The following is a 23,670-nucleotide window of genomic DNA, read 5'->3' as shown; positions in this document are numbered from 1 at the left end:
AATATGGAGGAGACTGCTCTAATATAATTCACCATGAAGTAAAAAGCCTCTCTTTGTGATGCTGAGGAGCCCAGTTTTCATGGAACTTTTCCCAGATTGTTCGAGGACATTTTTAATGAATCTTAAAATGGTGGCTTGAAAATTATGAACCTTTGGGAAGCACTTTATGTGACTTCATCAGTTCATCCTGAGCATCCTTGAATAAAAGAGAACATAAGACCTATGACTATCAGAGGCTACAGAAATGTACGTGTAGTTATTCCCTTCCTCCAACAGTATCTTCAATATAGTGCCTAAGTATTTTACGTAATTGTATATGGTGATTACAAATAAAAATAACAACAGAACCCTTTTCTTTTCACTGAAAAACTGGTATTTTGCTGCTCATGGTTCTCTAATAATTAAATATTTATGAACTGATTTCTGTAGGAATTGTTTTACCATTACTTTGTGCAGCACAAACCAGAAAAAGTCAGATGTCACTTCAAACCATGGAACTGAACCTATTATTGGGAAAATATATTTAAAAGACTTCTGCCTCAGTCCAGTGGCTGAGATGTATGTTAGTATATTTTCCTTGCCCAGTCAGAGATGACAACTTGACATCCATATATCAAAGTTAAAGAATGGGCTTCCATGGTTGTATATCTTTTCTGGAAATATAGGAACACTAATGGCTGAGCTACAGGTTTGGCTGGCAGCTGCTTGGAATAGGAATAAGATGCTATCTTCCTTGCCTTCTGTTAACGGAAGCATTTTAAAATAAGCTGATTTCCACCAGGGACTAAAATGAGATCTTTCCCAGAACTGAAAGAATATTGCTATTCCTTCCATATGGCACGAATACTGTTATTCTAAATAACCCCAGTCTGAAAGCCCCTGTAGACATTTTCATTGTAACCTAGCATTAATAAAACACAGAAATGAGTCTCTCCAGTTTAACAGTGAATTTTATATTATGCAAGAAGTGTAAATGGGGACTAATAGCTCACCAGATATATTTGAAGAATGTACCAGAGGAAAAAAGCATATCATGTGATTACATATTCTTCAGTCCCCTTCTGCTCTAAAACTCCATCAGATGCTGTTGGGGTATAGTAAGGCTAGAGATTACTTTTTAAAATAATGTTTCTTCTCTTTTGTAAAATTACTCTTATCCTGGGACCCCAAACCCTTGTGACCCATGTCACTGAAAACCATTTCAGAAATGTAAATGACTTTTCCAACCAGTCTAATGAATGATTCATTGTACAGAGCTTGGATTATGTCAAGATTGACACTTAATGGCAGCATAAAAAAAAAAAAGCTATTCTATGGTAATTAGAAGAATTGTGAGAAGCTTTCAATTCAAAAAATTCAAATAACCAATTCTATTAAATACTTATTATGTACTAGCCACTCTTGAGGTGCCATATTTAGAATGAATCTCCCAGTTTTGGCAAATTTTTATGTTTTTTTTTTTTGGAAAAAATTATTTAATTAATTTAGAATATTTTTCCATGGTTACAAGATTCATGTTCTTTTCCTCCCCTTTCCTCACCCCCTTCCTGTAGCTGACACACAATCCCACGAGGTTTTACATGTGTCATTGATAAAGACCCATTTCTGTATTATTGATATTTTTTCACAAATCTTTAAAGAGTCAAAGCTCTAAATTTATTTTCCTCTCATGAATATTGTGAGTGCCTTTCACCACCAACTCCCAAATCATGATAACCCATAACCACCAAGGTTCCCGCCACCAGACTTGAGGATTCTGTGATTTGGGTTTAGAGACGTCAGTTAACCAAAGCAAGCCATTCACTGTTGAGAAACTTCATTTATTTTGAGGTATTGCTTTATTTTTTCTCTGTGTGGTTATAATTCATGAAAGCACACATGAAAGGAAGGAATTCATGCAGCAACGTGGTAATAATACTATTGTAGCAGAAGTTTCTTGGAGGAGAGAAGGCATCAAATCCGGCTGGGATAGTGTTCACAGAGCTCTACCTTTCTCAGCTTTTGCAAGATATTTGATCTCACTGGGATACTTTCTTCACATGTAAAATCAAAGTGCAATAGAGCTTATGCTTCTTTTAGGTGATGAAAATGTTAATTTGAGACTATATGTATTTTTTTAAAACATATCAGTGAGATTCTCCATCATGAATGATATTCCGTAAGTATTGAGTATAATTGCCCTTGTGCCTGGGAGTCATAAAACCACTGAACTCAAATAGACCATCAGATGTCTTCTTCCACAAAGCCAAGCATTGAAGAGAGAGAATTCTTGTTAAAAATTCATATTAGATTTTAGCAACCCCCTGACGATGGTGAATCAGAAAAGCGGTTCTTCTGGATGTCACGGAAATAAAATAAAGTGATGAGACTCTTTGGATGGCGGTTGCTGCGGATGTGTGGGATGGCATATAGGACAAACCTCTTACCATTTTGTTTCCCTGGAGATTTAGTTTTCTGTACCTAGACGGGAGCCATTTGTTTCTGTTTATCCGCCAACGGGCATCCCTTTAAACTCTTTTCGCTTTCGTGGCTGATCTCTGAATGCGATGGTGCCCCGGTCTCTGGTACTGGAGGTAGTCATCTTGCTTAATGCCTTGGGGATCAGAAGCCTGGGCCATTTCTGCATTAACTGTAGAGAGGAAATAGCCATTGTTACCTTGGCGAGAACAGACAGTGCCGGCGGATTCACAGACTTGAGTCGTTAATGACTAAACGGATAAAATCCAGACACTGCTGGCCCTAAAGTTGCAGGTCAGAATTATGCCAAAGCCTGGGTCTCCCGAGCATCTTGGGCTTATTACCGCATCCTTAACACGCTGCAATGGACACATTGGTGTGCCTCTTCTTCCCTGCCCTCCCCATCCTTTCCCCAAAGAAATTAGTCACCTTTCTAAACAATGGGGTGGATGAGATTACTGAAGACAAAAGAATGGTTGTCTGCTAATTGCATTTTGTGTTAGAATTCTTTTCTTCACCAAATGATATTGAATACTGCCTGTGCACATTGTATTTGCTCAGAGCTAAGTTTTTCCTCTCTTATACACCCCAAAGAGCTTCTTAATCATTCTGGACTGGGTCTAAGCCTCTATCCTTCAGTCTAATTTGGTCAAAACAGACTATATTGAAACCGTTATCTCCTCCAATCCCCTTTGTCTTCTCAGGCCATCCATTACCACCTTCCTTATTGTGTGCTCCCTCGAATGCATTTCACCTTTATCAGAGAATATTAAACACCTTTAGATGTGTATGCTCATGTGCTAGACCCAGGACACAGTTGTCCTGCCTTCTAAGAGCCTATAGATAGGGTAAGAATTGCTGAAATGGATGAAAAACATACATGTGATTTTTTAAAGGGAATTCAAATGGGTGGTGTTTGGAAGGGCAATTTTTTGAAGACTGGAGTTTGTTTTTGTTCTTTTAAGGTGATTAATTTTTCCCCTCATCTGGTTTAATAAGAAGAATCATCTAAGGTAAACACTGAATAAAGAAGTAGGAAACAAATGGCAGCTATCAGGGAGATATTTGGAGACTGTCCAAAAAATGAGATTATATGGGAAAGAGAGCTAAGAATGAATGGATGAACAGCGTCAAGGTCCGCTGGCTAATTGATCATTTATAAAACTTTGATATACCCATGAAAATTTAAGTACTTTGTAAAGGTAAAGATGTGGGAGGCATTGTTGCATAGGCTAGTTTGGCTAGAATATGGAATGTAGGAAGAAAAGTAATGTTCATTAAACCAGGAAAAGCAGGCTAGAGCCATATAAGGAATGGCTTTACATGCAAAATAGAGGAGTCCACATTTTATCCTGGAGGCACTGAAGCAAAGAAGCAATATAATCAGACATAATCTTTAAGAATATTAATTCCTAAATTTATGTATGTGTATGTATGAGTACGTATACTTCTTTGTATGTATTATAAATGTACAGCCACATACATAAACTTGTATTGTGTGTGTGTGTGTGTGTGTGTATAATTTGTTGTTCAGTTATGTCCAGTTCATCATGACTCCATGGACCATATCATCCATGGGACTTTCTTGGCAAAGGAACTGGAGTGTTTTGCTTTTTCCTTCTTCTGTGATTTGAGGCATATAGAGATTAAGTGACTTGTCTAGGGTCACAAAGCTAGTAAGTGTTTGAGGCTGGATTTGAACTCAGATTTTCCAGGCTCAGTGCTCTGTACACTTAGACATTTAGCTGCCTCTAAATGAGTTATAGGAATATTAATACTATATGAATTTAATACAATATTGTTCCATAATTAAAAAATGAAATGGAAAAATCCCAAAGAATATAGGAAGATTTATATGAACTAATATAGAACAAAGTGAGGAGAATCAGAACAATTAAAACAATGATAATATTGGTGAGAAAAGCAAATTGAAAAGATTTCAGAATTCTGCTTAATGCAATGATAAGTCCACAAGTTCAAAAGACTGACGATGAAACTTGCTACTTACTCCTGCCAGAGAAGTGATAAACTTAAAAATGCAAAAGTATGTTTTCAGACTTGGTGAATGTGGGAATTTATTTTGCTGGATTATGCATGTTTATTGATGAGGATTTTAGTTCTCCCCCCCTTTTTAGTCCTTTTGGTTTGATCAAAGAAGGTGATAGTATTATAAATGCTTATATTTTTTTCATTGAAATAAAGCTTTAACTTTTTTCTCATTTAATTTTGAAAAATCCCTGAAATTTAACAACAGGCTCCTTGAGGGAAGGATGTGGGAATCCTTGGACTTTAGATTAGAATCCCTAATTTAAGGTTTAGACCAATTCCAAGGACTTTACATATCTCATTTCCATTTGACAATCAAAATAACTCTAAGACAAAAGTACTAGAGATGCCATCATCTTGTTTGAGAGGCTAATAATTTTTTTAAAGAAAGAATATGGAGGCCAAAATTTAGGTAGAATTTTTATAAGTAGAGAGAAAGAAAGTGATACCACAGATGTTGTGGAGGTAAGATCTACAAAGCTTGGCAACTGATAAAATGGAAGTTAGGCAAGATCAGGGACAAAACAGCTTAAGAGGAAACAGTCAAAGGTGACTCCAAGGATAATTTTTAATATCTCTTCCAGCCTTCTCTGACATTCTATGGTTCATTGATTTTATAAATATAAGAAGAAGCCTGAAACCATCTTGTCCTGGATGTGTTGTCACCAATCTGGCCTTGGGGATTAAGAAAGGAGAAAAGAGGAATGCAGGCTAAAAATGCTAATTTCCAACATAAAGCCTCTTGAAAATCAGTGTTCAGAAAAGACACCTTACTATGGAATTTCATTTTCCTATTAGCAGATTAAAATTGATTCATCTTCAAGCAAGTCAGAGTCACTCCCTCACTCTCACTTTCCTTATAATCTGCTAAGACATAGAGGTTGCTCAATTCTTTTCAGCCTAGTAAACAATTATTATACTTCTTCCTTGCAGGGGGCTACACTTCATGAAAGATTAAATAAGAAGACAACCCTGACCCCAGGTCCACTCTCTCCTATCCTCAACAACAACAGCAACACATGCATACATATGTATGTATGTATTTATACATATTGTACACTATAGAATAAATATATGATTTTATGATCCTCTTGTTGATTGGTGACTAAATGAAGTGGCTAAAGGAGTGAAAAGAATCTTGAATTTAAGGATCAGAAAATCAGCCTAATCAATCATTCTAAGTTCAATGCCTCCTAGTCTTCTACTATTAAAATGAGGAAGTTCAACAATATCTGTAAAAGTCCTTCCATCTCTTGCATTCTGTGTTTTTGTGGAATTATTCTTAGTGCTTAGCACAATCTATGATACATAGTAGGTGCTTAATTAATGTTTATTAAATAACTGATTGAGTCCAATGCAACAGATATGGAAGTATAAGATGGTGGAACACAAATTAGAAGTTTAAAGCGTAAGGGGTTCAAAGCATAGGCAACTTAAGCAATGGTGTAAGGATAGGAAATGGAAAGGGGTATGTAGGGACGAGACAGTGGGCCAGACAGAATAAAGATGCCAAAAAGTCTTTTATCTAGTGGTTATTTTACAACAAACCAGCCCTGTGCTAGGTGCTTTGGGGGAGACAGAAAAATACATAGTCTCTGCCTTTGAAGAACTTTGCCACAGAAACATGGCTTTTATATGCATAACATATAATCAGAGAACAGTAGAAGAAAGTATACATAATCCTGTATTTAATATCAATATAGTATTTATTCTAAGGGCAGCTAGCTGGTGCAGTGAATAGAGGTGCCAGCTTTGGAGTCAGGAAGACTCACATCTCCCTGAGTTCAAATCTAGCCTCAGACACATTATCCCTTGGCAATTCACTTAGCCCTCTTTGCCTCAGTTTCCTCATCTGTAAAATAAGCTAGAGAAGGAAATGGCAAACATTCCAATATCTCAGTCAAGAAAACCTAAAGTGGGGTCACAAAGACATGGACATTATTGAAAAATGACTGAAAAATTTACCATACTAGGATATAAATATTCAATGTAGTACATTATATTATAGGATTAGATTCTATTCTATAGTTTGATATATATATATATACATATATATGTAAATGCATATATATGCATTTATGTATGTTTGTATTGTTGAGGATAGGGGAGACAGGAGCATGTTTTTGGCAGTAAGGAAATAACCAGGAGAAATCAAAGATCAGCATGAGAGTTAGGATGCTAGAAGGGGTAACCTGCTAGAGAAGACAGGATGGAATAGGATCACTAATGCATGGACAGGGGTTTGCCTTGGCAAGAAGGGCCCCCTCATTATGTGAGGCAGAGATGAAGGAGACAGTGGCAGAAGGCACCTCAGGAATGTCAAATGAAGCAGGGGCATGAACAGCCTCAATTTCTTTCAATAAAACATGAGGCAAAATTCTCAGCTCAGAGAGTTGGGGAAAAGGAGATGCAAGGTTTGAGGAAGAATGAGAAAATTTAGAAGAGCTGCTGTTGAGGGTTCTCTAAGCTATATAACATAAATTTGTGGTAGACCCAGTCAATATATTCACTTGTGTGTATAAAATATAATATAATACATAATATGTGATTATTTGACACAATGTATATAAATGGGATACATGATGAATAATATATAATATATAACACATATTTTTCTTTTATATATATATACACACCTATTTTATGCATGTAGATTTAAATATAGTATGTGTATATGTGAGATATACTATGTGTAAAACAAATATTATAGTACGTACCACTACAGATATTTCCAGTATGATTTCTTCGTAGAAATCATAATAGTAGAGGATGAAAACAAAAGCTTGATTCAAAATAGTCCTAAAAACTCAAAAGAATTTTTAAGTAGTTGTGGTAACATTTAATTCTGACCATTCCAACTGTTAAAAACAGAATGTTCTTACTAAAAATGGTGTAAATGATTTTGTTTTCCAAATAAGAAAATTTAAAAAAAGGAATATTAATTTGACTATATATGGTTGATGTTTGAAGAGGGAAAGACAAACTGGAGGGATCCATTATATAATTATTACAATAGTTTGGGCAAAAAGTGATAGGGACCTAAACTAATGTGATGGGTCCTGTAAGTAGAGAGATAGGGACCAATGTCAGAGATATTGCAGAGGTAAAAATGATAAAGTTTGATAACTGATTGGATATAGAGGTGAGGGAGAAAAAAAGGGTGAAGGATGATTCCTAGGTTGCAAATGTAGGTCCCTGGAAGGATAGTAGTGCCCTTGACAGAAAGATGGAGCAGGGAGGATTTTGGGGAAAAGGAAATGAGTTTTGTTTGGGACTTGTTGAATAAATATGCCCTCAGGATATCTAGGTGGAAATAGGTAGTTGATGATAGTAGGATTTGATCTCAGGAAAACTTAAAGGTGGATATATATATATATATATATATATATATATATATATATATATATATATATAAGAGAGAGAGACACACACACACACCCAGAGAGAAAGAGAGAGACAGACAGAGACAGAGACAGAGACAGAGAGACAGAGACAGACAGAGACAGAGACAGAGAGACAGAGAAAGACAGAGAACAGTGAGCTATGACAGGACAACTCTACTTTTTAAGAAATTTTCCTCAGGGAGATTTAATTTCTCTTTCCATTTGTTCAATTTGACTTTTTTTAAGGATTTGTTTCCATCAATAAATTTTGTTTTTCTTTTACCAAGATGTTTTTTTTTCATAATTTTCATGTGCTCTTATTTCTTTATGTAATTTTTCCCTTTATCACTCTTATTTTATTTTTTACAGTTATTTTTTTAGTTCTTCCAGGAATTCTTATTGTGCTTATATCCAGTTCACATTATGTCCACTTTGAGGCTTTGCTTGTGCCTCTTTTGATCTCATTGTCTGCTTGTGAGTTTGTATCTTGTTTGTCTCTGTCACATAGTAGTTTTTATGCTCAGGTCCTTTTTTTGTTTGTTTGTTATGCTCATTTTCCCACCCTTTTTCTTGATTTTGAACTTTATGTTAATATTGGGTGGAAGGACACTATCTCAAGCCTCATGTTTCTTTACACTGCAATTTCAGAGCTAATTTGGGGGTTTGGAAGTTTTCAGTGTCTCTGCGATTAGATTTCAAATCAAAGATCAGTTGATGTGGTTTAGGGAGAAGTGTGATCATTTCTCCCAAGGTCTGTGTTCTTATCCTTACTCAGAAAGGGCCTCTGATTTATTGGGATTGCAAGGGATTCTGCCCCTCAGAGCTTTCATTACTTCTTGACTGAAAGTGTTCCTCCCTGCCTTTTTAATTATGACTTTTTAATTATGACTCAGATGTGGGTATGGACAATGGAGTTATCAAACAATGGTCTCATAGAATTTCCACTGTCTTGACCCAAAATACTTCTCTGCACCCTTGAATTATGAGCCAAGAGAGGGTTTAGGCAATGGAGTTGCCAATCAGCATCTGGTCTTATAGTCAGTACAAGCAGAGGGGTCCCCTAAAGCCTCTTTCTGACCACTCGCTAATTCTCCCTACTGTCTCTGGCTTGGGAGCCCCCAAAGCACCCATCATCTTGTCCCACCATTATGGTGTTTCATCCATGTGCGCTCTGGGCTAGCCGCTACTCCCATGCCATAGATCTCTTTTTCCAACCTCCTAAGACATCTTAGGATGGAAGAATGTCCCATGCTGACCTTTTGTTGGCTTTGCCACTCCAGAGCTTGATTTGAGCCATTGTTTTAAAGTTTTGGGAGAGAAATGCTGGGAAAGCTTAATTGAGTGCTTTCTTTTTTTCACCATCTTGGCTCTACCTCTGATTCTTTCCTAACCTTTAAAGCAAGTGCTTTGTTTGTTTGATAAATCAGGATCATAAAAGTTTCTAGGATGAGGAAAGAGCAGGGACAAAGGTATAGGAATCTTGGGAGCATTAAGAAGATACTATTATTATTGTTATTTTATAGATGAGGAAACTGAAGCAGACAGAAATTAAGAGACTTGCCCAGGTTCTCACAGCTAGTGTCTGAGACTTGATTTGGACTCAGGTGCTCCTGATCCAATGAGATCCAATTCTTTCAGTCATTGTATTACCTTACTGCCACTAGGCATGGTTTTAGGTAACAGAAAATCCTCTTAATAAGGAAAAAATGTAGGGAATATGGAATTTAGTAATAATTAAATAATAATGAAGAAATTTAGTGAGGGGGCAGTTTCTGAGTTCAAATCTGGCTTCAAAAACTTACTTGCTGTATGACCCTGGTTGCCTCAGTTCCTCATCTGCTTAATGAGCTGGAAATGGAAATGAAAAATCACTCTAGTATGCATCTCTGCCAAGAAAATCCCAGATGGGGTTGAGAAGAGCCAGCCACAATGAAAAAATAACTGAATACCCATGATTAATAAGAAGACAGGAGGTGAGGGGACCAAAAAACACTTCTTCATTTGAGTCTGGAGCACAGGAGGAGAGGACAGACCTATTAAGGGATATGAGACATAAACTAGGAAACACAAAATAAATGGTCTCTACATTAGGTCCTATGCTGAGTAGAAGAAGTTGGAAAGATGCTGTGGGAAGATCAGGGAGAAAATAGACTCTATGGGAAATGGAATGGTCAATTACAGGGAAATCAAAAATCCAACTTGTGTGTTTTAAAGGACCCGAGGTAAGATAAATGTATGGTGGGCCAAAGTCAGTAAAGTTGTGACTTCTTACAGCACTGTTCAACATTAGATGGGTAAGAGAAGATAAAGCCAACTTGGAAAGATATGAGTGGCAAAAGGACTAAGGGACAAGGAATTCATGTGTAGAAAACAGGATGTCATTGAACTGGTTAACTATAGGGTCAAGGTTGAGAGGGAAGGAAAGTGAAACTAGAGAAGGGTTAAGGGCAACAGAAAGTGCCTAGGGATGGAGGTTCTGGAGCTTACAAGGAGGACAAGAATAGAATCATAAGGGGGATCTGCCGTGAGGGAATAGATTAATTGATAAAGGGCCTTGATTACATTGATAAAGGGCCTTGAAACCTAATTCTAAAAGTGATCATTTGGATTTCATGTTGAAGATACCATGGAATAAATTATGTTTCTCCATTTTTCGTAGCTGTGTTTCTTTTATTTAGAGTTTGGTCCTCCTCCTGGAATTCTCATCACTAAATGAATTTCTATGATGAAACTATATGCCATCTAAGCAAAAGATGGACTCATATCCCTTTAAGTCCTTTCTAAAAACCTGATTCTCTTGAAAGTGCATCACATCAGAAGTGAATGATTTTCAGCTACTACAAGAGCAGTTTGTATTTATATCAGTCAGAGGACTTTTAGATTATCGTACTCCTAATCAGCCATCCCACAACTTCCAGTGTACTACACTGCATGAAAATACTTATTCAATATTAATATTCATTTTGCATTTGTAACATGCCTTGTTCCATGGCTGAAAACTAATATTTATTCATGTAGCTGAATAACAAAGCATCTATTCACATATATCTACAGTAATATTCTGTTTTAGAGAGTAAATTGCTGAAGGGTAAAGACTATTTGAGTAATAATCTTATTCAATACTGATCCCTGTGTCCTGCTCTTGTAGGCACGTAATGAATATACTTTGATTTAACAGCAGTCTTTTAAAATTTTTGCTGTTCAGTCATTTCAGTTGTGCCCAACTGGGGTTTTCTTGAGAAGTATAATGAAGTGGTTTGCCATTTTGTTTTCCAGCTCATTTATAGATGAGAAAACTGAGGCAAACAGACTTGCTCAAGGTTATACAGCCAGTAAGTGTCTGAGGTTAGATTTGAACTCATGAAAACGAATCTTCCTGATTCCAATTTCATTGCCATCTAGATGGACCTTTTGAATCTTTAGTAATCTTTAAAGCAAGTGCTTTTATTAATTATTTTTAAATCAAGTTCTTAGATATTCTGGGATAGTGATGGCAACAGAGTAAATGTATAGGAATCCTGGGAATATTAGAAAGAATGGCAGATCAAAAATGGCCTTTTATTGGTTGATGGGAAGGCTTGGTTCAGGGAGACTTTTCAGGCTCAGCCCTTTATAAAGTCAGGAGCCCCTCTGCAAGGTAAATGGCTGGAACAACAAGTCCAGGAAGTCAAAGAACTTGCTTTCTTACTTTCTAAAAAAAAATTAAATATTCCCTGTATCCTAATTAGATTTACATGCACCATTAGCTCCCAGGGTTTGAAGTGGTGGGATTAATGTTGAATAATTATACTGCTTTCACATGCTTTCCATCATCTCTTTAAATGCTTCACCTCTCTGGTCTGATGGACTTGGACATCCATAGCAGAGAGAGACAGGCTGTTCTCTGTTTAGAATTCAGAGCTTCTGCATTCAATGCCCCCACCCGAGGGCATCAACTTCTTTGACAAGCCAGCTAATCTGTCTGTGACACTCTCTTTACAGTGACAAAAAAGGGGATGATTGCACTTGTCACAACCCTGTTTTGAAGATTAACGAGATAACGTTTGACCATCTGTTTGAGTTCCAGAAATGGAAGGTACTATATAGAGATACAAACTGCTGATATTTTATTTTAGACTGAATGATCTCATTTGCCCTGAGACTGAAGAGGCTGTTACTGTTTGCCTTTAGGGAAAGGGCCATAAAGGGAATGGCAGTAAAAGCTTTGTATCTTCCAGAGCCTTTGAATGAAGGAAGAGCCAGCCCTAGCCCAGTTTGGGGGAAGCTACCGGCTAATCACTTAATGAAAATAGTTTACAATCATACCACTCATTTTTCTTATTTCACTTGCTAAAGTTCAGAGGTCTTCCAACCAACCACTTTCTCTGTAGTCATAGTCTCAAAGGTCTAAAGCTGGAAGGGTCCTCAGATGCCATCTACGCCAACCCCGCTCTTTTATATATGAGGAAAAAGGGTCCATGAATAAGTTCCTTATCCTAATACAGAAAGCAAAGGGAGAGAGCCTAGACTCAGACAGGGATCTCAGGCATCAGCCTATTCTAGTGGTTTTAATGCCATGCTGTGCCATCTTTCAGGAGGCATCAACTTTTTAAGAGTTGGCCAGGGCTCTTAGGACTCGTTTTAGGAGAATAGACATCCTTAGTGGAAAAAGATTTCAAAGATTACCTAGTTCAACTCCTCAGTCAGAGAGCATCCCTGCTGCTTTCCCAACAGATAGTGTTTCAACATATTTAATGCTTTCTTAGAATGTACATTCATTACTATTTCTTTGCATCTTCAATATTTAGCACAGTTTCCAACACATAGCACATGCTTAATAGATGGCTATTGGTTGACTAATTTTCTTTAAAAAACAAAGAAGCATCCCACAGCCCATTTCACTTTTGGATGGTGATGATTGTGAGAAAGTCCTTAATTGTGTTGGTCCAAAATCTTCTCTGCAGCATCCACCCAATATTCCTAGTTTGCCTTAGTTTGGGGGCCAAACAGAACAAGACTCATCCCTCTTCTGCATGATACTGTTAAAAAGAAAGTAAAGACAGAGCTTCTTCAGGCTAAACATACCTAGTCTCTTTAATCAGATTTCATTATGGTATGGATTTGTCTCCTCACTATCTTCATCAGCTCCCCTCTAGAGATCCTTCTACTGATCATTGGCATTCCTAAAACCAGATACAGTATTTCACTGATCAAGGTGATCAAGGCTGATGAGGCAGCCCAAGATTGCACTACAATTTTTTGGCCAGTTCATCATGCTGTTGACTCATTGAATGTGCATTCCAATAAAAACCTCTAATCTTTTTTCATTTGAACTATTTAAAACCATCTTTCTTCATCCTGTGCTTGTACCATTGAGTTTTTTTTTTTAAAGATCCAATGCAGCATCTTATATTTGCCCCTACTATATTTCACCTTGTAAGTTCTGGTCATACATTTCAGCTCCTTGTTTCATTGGTCCAATTTCTTCACTCTTCCAGCTTCTCAGGGTGAGAGAAAGGGGTGTATTCACACTTCTAGAGTCATTGTTCCCACTCTGCCCACTGCATAGAACCTCATCTTAAAACAGTGAAAAGTATTGGTAGCAAAACTGTAACTTGGTAGCCATAGTATATTCATTCTTTTGTCAGATCCTCATCTCATCAGATTTCAAATGACCGACAACTCACAAAGTACTACTATTCCTGAATGGGATCTCTTATTGACATGTGGACAATGCCTTGAATAGAAACCCCAAATGCCCAAGTCTGTACATTCTGATCATTTTGAACTCCATGGCCTGGAAGCACCCTTCCTGCTCTAGATCGCTGATGCTATGATCTTCATTTCATTCAATTAGAGCCATATGTAGGTATGGGGGAAGTGATAGAGAAGATACCTAATAGTACTAGAATAAAAGATCACTCAGATTTTTGAAGTGTTTGACTAACTAAGTGCTTAGCTCTAGCTTGAATGGGTTCAAGATGGAGGAAGAGCAGCCACTTGGATAGTCTCTTGGACACAGCACCTCACTGAGCAGAGCCACCACTCAATGGAGAAGGTTCTCATCCTCTGTTTTATCAGATGCCCCCTTTCTGGTGCTATAATCCTAAGGTTACTTTCCTCAGTCAAAGGGAGACTCCAGCCCCAGTAATGCCAGGCTGAAAGGGATTTGGACTGGAGGAGACAGACTTTGCTGCAAAATTAAAAAAAAAAAAAGAACTATTTTGCTCAAAGGGTTGAGGTCCCTCATTTGCTGAACTTTGGGTTGGATGCAGTTATTAAATCATCCTTACCAGCTCAGAGGAAAGCCAGATCAGGAGAGTTAAACCCAGTAAACTCCCAAGATCCTCCTCTCCTTCCAGAATCTTCTCCCAGGGTTCCTGTCTAAGATCTCCTTTCCTCTTAAAGACAATCTTCTATAGTTTTAAAATATAGAAAATATATAATATTATAATGGAAATAAATTACATTCAAATAGAGTTTTTGAAATATTTTAAAGCAAAAAATGTTCATTGATCCCATGCTAATAACCCCTGTTACTATTATTATTTATCAACTCTGTTAAGAATAAGACTATAATAGACAAAGTACTGGTTAATCTAATTAAAAAAAGGAAAGAAGAACAGCAAATTGAACAGTATCATAGATGAAAAGGGGGACCTTACCTCCAATGAAGAGGAAATTAAGGCAATCATTAAAAACTTCTTTGCCCAGTTATATGGCAATAAATATGCCAAGCTACAGGCAGGTCAAAAACGGAGAAAAAAAAAAACTCCAGACCAATCTCCCTAATGAAAATAGATGCAAAAATCTTAAACAGGATAGTAGCAAAAAGATTCCAGCAAGTCATCACAAGAGTCATTCACTATGATCAAGTAGGATTTATACCAGGAATGAAGGGATGGTTCAATATTAGGAAAACTATCCACATAATTGACCATATCAACAAGCAAACCAACAAAAATCACATGATTATCTCAATAGATGCAGAAAAAGCCTTTGATAAAATACAACACCCATTCCTATTAAAAACATTAGAAAGCATAGGAATAGAAGGGCCTTTCCTAAAAATAATAAAAAGTATATATCTAAATATCATCTGCAATGGGACAAAAATCCACTATTTGATAAAAACTTCTGGGAAAATTGGAAGACAGTATGGGAGAGATTAGGTTTGGATTAGCACCTCACACCCTACACCAAGATAAACTCAGAATGGGTGAATGACTTGAACATAAAGAAGGAAACTATAAGTAAATTAGGTGAACACAGACTAGTATACATGTCAGACCTTTGGGAAGGGAAAGATTTTTGCTCTGGCATCCCCTGAGAAAAAGACTAATCTTGTGGAAAGATTAGGAAATTCCTGGGTTGGAGAACTGCCTTGGAGGAGACCTGCTTTCCCTGAAGTACAGAGATTAGCCTGTCAGAAACAACTTGGTTAAGGAAAACCCAAGGATTTTGTCACCTGGGACTTTGGGTTTACCTAGGAAGCCAACCCCAGGCTTTGGGTAAGGACTCAGTACATCTGTGAGTCCTGTATCCTCAGCCTTTTAAAGGCAATCTATAGTATATAGGTAGTCAGATAGCTTTTTGGGGTCTAGATAAGATCAAGGAGTGAATAGGAAGGGCTTGAGAAGACCAGAAGAGCAAACCCCAAAAGGGGGAACATAGATTGGTGGGAGGAGTTATAGTTGTGTAGATTTAGGGTTTTATTTATCATTTCACTACCCTCAATAAACTTAATTTTTTTTATAATTGCAAGGGTTGTTTCACTGGCCCTGGGAGGTTCCTAGTTGAGTTTTTTCCCATTTCTAATCCCTCCAGGTCATTTCCATTAAACTATCTCCTCTTGGAGATAGTTTTCTCTTTCACCATATTGCCTGAATGAAAGTATAATGGAATACAAATAGGGTATTATGCCAGGTCCAAGGTGAGGGTAGGAAAGATTTTTTTGAGAGAAATGAAATTTAATTTATACTAATATTTCTATTATATATAATTATAATTAAAATGTATAGTAAAGGCAAGGCATGAGACAAGTTAGGGACAAAGAGTCCAGTTTGTATGGGACCTACTGGAGTATGGTCAAGGATTCTGATCCACAAATTGTCTGAGAAGAGTTATTTTGTTTTGCTGTGTTTTGGCATGAATCACCCAGAGTGGCTGTCTACTTAAAGCCAATAAACCACTTGTGTCCCCACAGTACAGAGAAGAGAGGAGACATAGTTTTGATTGAATGCATGGCATTTATGACCATCATTCATCTGAAGCATTGCTATGCTGTTAATCAAGTTTATGCTAACACCATTCCAGAAATATACTGCTCTGTTGACTTGAAGCTCCTCTGGCTTTCCTGCCTCTATCCTACCCCAACTCTTTATCTTGAAGTGTTACTCTAGCACTGGAATCCACCCACTGGAAGTATCTTTTCCCCCAAACTCTCCCTCCAATTGCATGGCTCCTGCCAGTATCTCATTTTAAGGAAGGCAACTAGGCTAGCCATATCTCATTCCTCTCCAGGCTGAATTGTAGATTTCCTTAGGCACTGCTCCCTAGGGTTCAGCCACATCATGGAGCACAAAAATTGGTTTCAGTTCCTAAGCCTGGATCTCTTTTAGGTAAGGTTGAGCCTTGTAGCATTATTGGACAGGTAAGCAAGTAGGAAAGTCATCAAGTTTATACAAGGACAATAACAATTTCTTCTGAAGTTCACCCCCTCTCTCCAAGAACCCTGAGTCCCCACATCATTGACCTCCTTCATAACTGATACATGGCACTCCAGAAATAGCATTGCACCATCCTAATGAGAGGGACAGTGCTTGTCTCTATGTCTGTTGGTTGGGAAGAGATAGAAATTTAGTCATAGTTAGCCACTATGCTAAACAGAAGGATCAATGAGGTTGATAAGACTTTATAAATTAATTGGTTGGCAAGCATTCTTTAAATATATATTATATACCTGGCACTGGGCTAGGTGTTGAAAATACAAAAAAAAAAAAGCAAAAAAAATTTCCTTCTCTTAAAGACTTAATAGTTCATCTGGACAAGATAGTATACACATATGTAGACATATAAAATACATAAATACATGTAAATACAAGGAGACTTAGGAAGTAAGAAGAAAAGGATTAGAAAATGCTTTTCCTGGGTTGAAGTGATTCCTTGATTCCAATCCATTTCCTGTACCTCACTTAAAGGCATCTAAGTAGATAGAACTCTGGGATTGGGGGTCAAGAAGCCCTGAATTCAAATGGGACCACAGAAACTTACTAGCTGTATGACACTGAACAGATTATTTGATCTTATTTCTCCAAGTGTAAAATGGGAATGGGAATGACACTTCTCAGGGTTGTGAAGATAAAATGAGATGTTCATATAGTACTCACCACCATGCCTGGCTTATAATTGGGATTCAATAATCTCTCCTTTCCTTTCTTCCTTCCTTCCTTTCTTCCCTCCCTCCTTCCTTCCTTCCTTTCTTCCCTCCCTCCTTCCTTTCTTTCTTTCTTCCTTCCCTTCCCTTCCCTTCCCTTCCCTTCCCTTCCCTTCCCTTCCCTTCCCTTCCCTTCCCTTCCCTTCCCTTCCCTTCCCTCCCCTTCTTCCTTCCTTCCTTCCTTCCTTCCTTCCTTCCTTCCTTCCTTCCTTCCTTCCTTCCTTCCTTCCTTCCTTCCTTCCTTCCTTCCTTCCTTCCTTCCTTCCTTCCTTCCTTCCTTCCTTCCTTCCTTCCTGCCTTCCTGCCTTCCTTCCTTCCTTCCTTCCTTCCTTCCTTCCTTCCTTCCTTCCTTCCTGCCTCCCTGCCTTCCTTCCTGCCTTCCTGCCTTCCTGCCTTCCTGCCTCCCTCCCTCCCTCCCTCCCTTCCTTCCTTCCTTCCTTCCTTCCTTCCTTCCTTCCTTCCTTCCTTCCTTCCTTCCTTCCTTCCTTCCTTCCTTCCTTCCTTCCTTCCTTCCTTCCTTCCTTCCTTCCTTCCTTCCTTCCTTCCTTCCTTCCTTCCTTCCTTCCTTCCTTCCTTCCTTCCTTCCTTCCTTCCTTCCTTCCTTCCTTCCTTCCTTCCTTCCTTCCTTCCTTCCTTCCTTCCTTCCTTCCTTCCTTCCTTCCTTCCTTCCTTCCTTCCTTCCTTCCTTCCTTCCTTCCTTCCTTCCTTCCTTCCTTCCTCCCTCCCTCCCTCCCTCCCTCCCTCCCTCCCTTCCTTCCTTCCTTCCTTCCTTCCTTCCTTCCTCCCTCCCTCCCTCCCTCCCTCCCTTCCTTCCTTCCTTCCTTCCTTCCTTCCTTCCTCCCTCCCTCCCTCCCTCCCTCCCTTCCTTCCTTCCTTCCTGCCTTCCTTCCTTCCTTCCTGCCTTCCTGCCTTCCTGCCTCCCTCCCTCCCTCCCTGCCTGCCTCCCTTCCTTCCTTCCTTCCTTCCTTCCTTCCTTCCTTCCTTCCTGCCTTCCTGCCTTCCTGCCTCCCTCCCTCCCTCCCTGCCTCCCTTCCTTCCTTCCTTCCTTCCTTCCTTCCTTCCTTCCTTCCTTCCTTCCTTCCTTCCTTCCTTCCTTCCTTCCTCCCTTCCTTCCTTCCTTCCTTCCTTCCTTCCTTCCTTCCTTCCTTCCTTCCTTCCTTCCTTCCTTCCTTCCTTCCTTCCTTCCTTCCTTCCTTCCTTCCTCCCTCTCTTTCTCTCTTTCTCTCTTCCTCCTCTTTTTCCTCTCTTCTTCCATTTCTCCTTTCAATATAAAATACATAAATACATATAAATGCAAGGAGACTTAGGAAGTAAGAAGAAAGGGATTTGAAAATGCTTAGGATTTTTCTTCTGCTATGTTGACCAGATTCAGAAGGAGATGATAAAAAATGAAGATCCAGTGTCATATACAGAGCCCGTCTGTCTGTCTCATCCCTAACACCCTGGTATCACACTGAATTAGTTGACCTATATTAACCATCTCATGTAGACCTTGAAGCTGTATTTTGGCATTTTGTATGCATTGTTTAATGCTTGGGCAGTTTTTAGAGACGATGAGAATTTTTTGAATATTTTTTAAAAATCTATACAAAGAAGCTGCTAGGAAAAAAATTGGGACAGATAAAAGTATTGTCATTGACTCTGACATGTTCATCCTTTTTACCATTCCTTGGGGCCATCTAGATGCATGGAAGACTGGGCTACATGACTGATAGCTCCTATTTCAGTAGCTTTGAAAGAGAGACTTAGAAATGAGTCTGTTTGCCCTGTGTACCTATTAAATTGATTTGGTGGATGCTGAGAGGGAAACCACTAGCGTTTTCTATTTTCTGTTCCCTTTTTCCACAGTTCTCCTGGGCTCAATGATAGTGAATGACTAGGTGGACAAACCCCTGGCAGGATGGTCTCAGGAGCAGTGATGCCCAAAGTTGCTTAACAGAGAATATAACAGAAATATACACATTTTGGATGCATCTTTGTGGGCCATTCAATGAGACAATTATTTGTATAGATGAATCATAGAAAATTAAAAACAGGAGCTATTTGAGCATATTTGATGTAATATTTAATTATGATTCAATTATTTCTATTATTCATCTCTTGAGATGTCTTAAATTTCTAAGTTTATATTTTATGCTACAGAATTAAGTAATTAAGTCAATTCTTCTATTCCTATGGCAGCTAAAGAAATGTAATTATTCATCAGGAAATATCATTTAGACTGAGGAAGCATTGTAGGTTTTTAACACTTAAGCAGAAGATCAGTCACATTTTAGGATGTTTTAAGAATGATTATCTCCTAACCCTAAATGCTGGACATTTGCAAATTTTGACCAAAATGTAACTGTAACATTTGTATGACCATTCTATTTATGCTTATGAAAGTTTAGAGCAAAGGTTATTGAATTGGGATCCATCTGATTTAAGGGAGTCTACAAATTTGTATAAAATTATATCTTCATTTTAACATAATGGTTTTCTTAGCAATCCTACGTATTTTATTTTTTTTAAACATTTAAAGACATGAATTGGAGAAAGAGCCCATAGACTTCACCAGACTGCCAAAGGGATCCATGACATAAATAATATTAAGACCTCTTGTTTTAGAGCAGTGGTTCTCAACCTCTCAATTTGTAGCAATGAGAATACATAATGCATATCAGGTACTTACATTCCGAATCATGACTGTAGCAAAATTACAGTTTTGAAGTAGCCACCAAAATAATTTTTTGGTTTGGGGTCACTGCAACATGAGGAACTGTATTGCGGGATCATGGCATTAGAAAGGTTGAGAACCACTGTTTTAGAGGGAAGAGCACTTAGTCTTCCATTAGGGAATGAGGTTCTCTAACTCTGGAAGACTGTGATTCTCTAATCAGTGAACCTGGTGAGTCAATGCTTACTTTAGCATACCAGGAGCTAAGGCAGCTTTATCATCTGTAAAATCAAGGGGTTGGACTCTTGATGGTCTTTGAGATCCCTCCCAAATCTAGATGTGAGATCTCATTAATCAGTGTTATTATTATTTGTAAGAGGTAAAATTTATGGTTGAACTGAATATATTTTTAGTTGGTCACCAGGGATTTAAATTCTAAATCCTAATGACTCAAGTCAGAATGGAATTTATGGTGGTTTATTTAAAGTACAAGGAAGAAATTAAGGGAATGAAAGAGAGAGAGAGAAAGAGAGAGAGAGATGACTGTTTTGGCCTGGTCTGAACCAGGCAGGACTTCAGAGATCTCAGTCAAGGAGGGGATCAGAGGATTGGATCTAACAAGGCTTCTGGCCATGAGGCCTCCTCCAAGATAAGGGGTCTCTCCAGAGGCTGGTGCCTCCAGAAAAGCCAAGGAAAGGAGAGTCAGCCTTTTCACTCACCACTTGACAGTTTAATGGAAGCAATCTGAGGTCTCAGACTGGAACTCCTTCATGGTCAAGTTCCATGGCCCACTCCCTCTCACAGGAAGTGATATAAAATATAAAGGCAGTTCTTTATGTCACTTCCTGTTTCTTACATGTACCAATGGTGGCTTAAACTTGACTTTGGATGGTCCAGGGGGTCAGTCAGTTGTTTCTGATTTGTCACTTGCTAGCACATTAGGGTCATAGACCTTCCTTACCCACACTTAATCCTTAAGTGGGGGTGTATACATTCCAGGTTGCTAAAATTTTAAAGACTAAGCAGGGTGGAGTAAATCTAAAATTCACATATTATTATTATTACATATTTATTTGATAATAATTCACATACAAAGTCACAGCCCCAGTCTTAATTATAGTGAGATCAATACTCAATGGATACACATGCCCATGGGCCATATCAAAACAACTTGGGTTTTCTAGGGATTTTGTTTGTTTGTTTGTTTTAACTTTGAGTCCCCTCACTTTGGGAAGATTTATAGATTTGTGATTTGTTTTTTCTATCCTCCATTGTCTCAGCATTGAATGCATCCTCACCAGAGTCTACAACCTCAAGAGATATATTCTAAAAGATTAGCTCTTGGAGGCAGCTGGGTGGCTCAGTGGATTGAAAGCCAGGCCTAGAGATGTGAGGTCCTGGGTTCAAATATGCCCTCAGATACTTCCCAGCTGTGTGACCCTGGGCAAGTCACTTAACCCCCATTGCCTATCCCTTACTGCTCTTCTGCCTTGGAAACAATACAGTACTAATTCTAAGACAGAAGGGAAGGGCTTAAAAATAAATAAATAAAATAAAAGACTAGTTCTCAACCCAAGTTCTGAGGACCATGGATAAATTTCAGGGAGTCCAAGAATAAGATGAATCAGGGAAAAAAAATGTCGTCTTCATTTCAATATAATTGGTTTCTTTTTTTAATCCTAGGTCCTTTATGTTAGGTATTTAAAATTATCCTGAAAAGATGTCCATGGGACAAAACAGGTTAAGAGACTTCCTATTCTAACACTGGGAAACTCTGGTCCATTAAATTTCTAGGTTTTCAAAAATGGGCTAAATGCAAAATAATTGTAAATCAAAGTAGGTATGGCAGGTGCCCTGGTCTTCTCAGAAGCTGAGCTAGTGGCTCTGAGCCATTTGTCACTGAGCAAGGTGCCCTCCCCTCCTCCCTCTTTACAACAGTATTTCACTTACACTCGATGAGTTTGATCCTGAAGTAAGCAATGAGAAGGAGCAGAAGCACTGCCACTGGCAGAAAGATTCTAAAAAACAGGAACCAGCCAGGGAGCTCACTCACAAAGGCTGCTGCAGGAGACCTCATAGCCCGGGCATCAGCAGGACCCAACACAGACCCCTTCCTTTTAGGCTGGGTTTTCCCCTTATTGTCCTCTTCTGCCTTTGATTTGCGGATCCCACTGGAGCTTTGGCGTGGACTTTGGCCAGTTCAAAGAGCCCCAAGATTGCTAAGAGAAATGGGGTGGGGGTGGGGGAAGTTACTCTGTAACTGAGCTACAAAGTTTTAGGATTGAAATGCCTCAGGAATTCCCAGCTCTCTGTTCTTTATCTGATGAGAACCAAGATAAATAGGAAGGGTAGAGAGGTGGGAGCCAGGAATTCCTTTGTATTGTTAATCTGGGCAAAAAAAAGATATCTGGGGGGAAAAAAAGTTGCCTGCCTCTACCTGTGCATTATTGCCAATAGTTTTCAGAGAGAAAAATATATTTTTCTTCCCCATTACACATTTCATAATTAGAATTACACAAAGGATCCATGTTTTTAACCTAAACTTGACCTAAGAAAATAAATTGTTCCCATAGATATTCAAAATTAAAATCATAGGATTCATCCAAGAGAATAGAGATAAAATCAATAATGTCTATCTATATATCTATGTATCTGTCTTTCTGTCTATCTGTCTCTCCCTCTCTGTTTGCCTGTCTATCTATCTGTTCCCTTTCCATCTATCCATTTTTCTTTTTCTTTCTTTCTTTCTTTCTTTCTTTCTTTCTTTCTTTCTTTCTTTCTTTCTTTCTTTCTTTCTTTCTTTCTTTCTTTCTTTCTTTCTTTCTTTCTTTCTTTCTTTCTTTCTTTCTTTCTTTCTTTCTTTCTTTCTTTCTTTCTTTCTTTCTTTCTTTCTTTTTCTTTCTTTCTTTTTCTTTCTATCTCTCTATCTCTCTATCTATCTATTTGTCTAGCTTTCTATCTATCTGTACATCTATGTACCTATCTTTTCACATACATACCTACATATGTACACATATTCCTACAATCAGGGACTGTCTTGTTTTTATTCTCTTCTCTGAACCTACCTTAATCATGGTCATGTTTAGATGAATTTTTAACCCAGTAAAGTAAATGATGAATTGTTAATGTATAACATTCATTATTTTTTATTTTGAATTCCAAATTCTCTCTTTCTACAGCCCCTAACTCATTTGTTGAGAAGGTAAGTAATATGACAGTGATTATATATGTGAAGCCATGCAAAATATATTTCCATGTTGCAAAAAGCAAGAAAAATAAGGAAAATGAAAAAAATCAACTCCATTTTAATATTATTTTTTAATTTTGAGGAGTTTATAATAGCTGACCTATGCTTTCTCTTTCCTTTATTATTTATTTCCTTTATTTATTATTATCATTATCATTATTATTATTATTATTATTATAGTCCATCATCATGGAAGTGAAAGAATATGGGATTTAATGTCAGAGGACTTGTATTGAAATCCTGCTTCTTCCAGTTGCTACCTGTATTATTTTAGCACCTTTATTTAACTTTCCCGGGCTTCCTTTCTTCATCAAATAAGGAAATTACATGAATTAATCTCTGTGATAGGACCAGAATTCCTTCTTCTCCCCCCAAAAGGATAAGTTTTCTCTACTAAGATATTTTTGTATCTTTTGATGGATCTTTTTGATCACTTAAGGATATGAAAATGTCCCACTCACATGGT

At 38.0% G+C, this 23,670-nt stretch overlaps 1 protein-coding gene across 1 annotated transcript; it reads right to left on the bottom strand.

Annotated features, from left to right (window-relative positions):
• Nucleotides 1–1,799: 1,799 nt before the first annotated feature.
• SMLR1 (small leucine rich protein 1) lies at nucleotides 1,800–22,153 on the bottom strand. Its single transcript, XM_056818763.1, has 2 exons — nucleotides 21,908–22,153; nucleotides 1,800–2,629 (listed from the first exon to the last, which is right to left on the bottom strand). Exons 1-2 carry the CDS (start codon nucleotides 22,032–22,034, stop codon nucleotides 2,508–2,510), a joined length of 249 nt encoding a protein of 82 aa, XP_056674741.1. The 5' UTR covers nucleotides 22,035–22,153; the 3' UTR covers nucleotides 1,800–2,507.
• Between the last annotated feature and the right edge of the window lie 1,517 nt (nucleotides 22,154–23,670).

Source organism: Monodelphis domestica, chromosome 2, assembly GCF_027887165.1.
Source record: "Monodelphis domestica isolate mMonDom1 chromosome 2, mMonDom1.pri, whole genome shotgun sequence".
NCBI classification, from domain to species: domain Eukaryota; kingdom Metazoa; phylum Chordata; class Mammalia; order Didelphimorphia; family Didelphidae; genus Monodelphis; species Monodelphis domestica.
The sequence above is the reverse complement of the archived record's forward strand: the minus strand, read 5'-3'. Positions and strand labels throughout refer to the sequence as shown.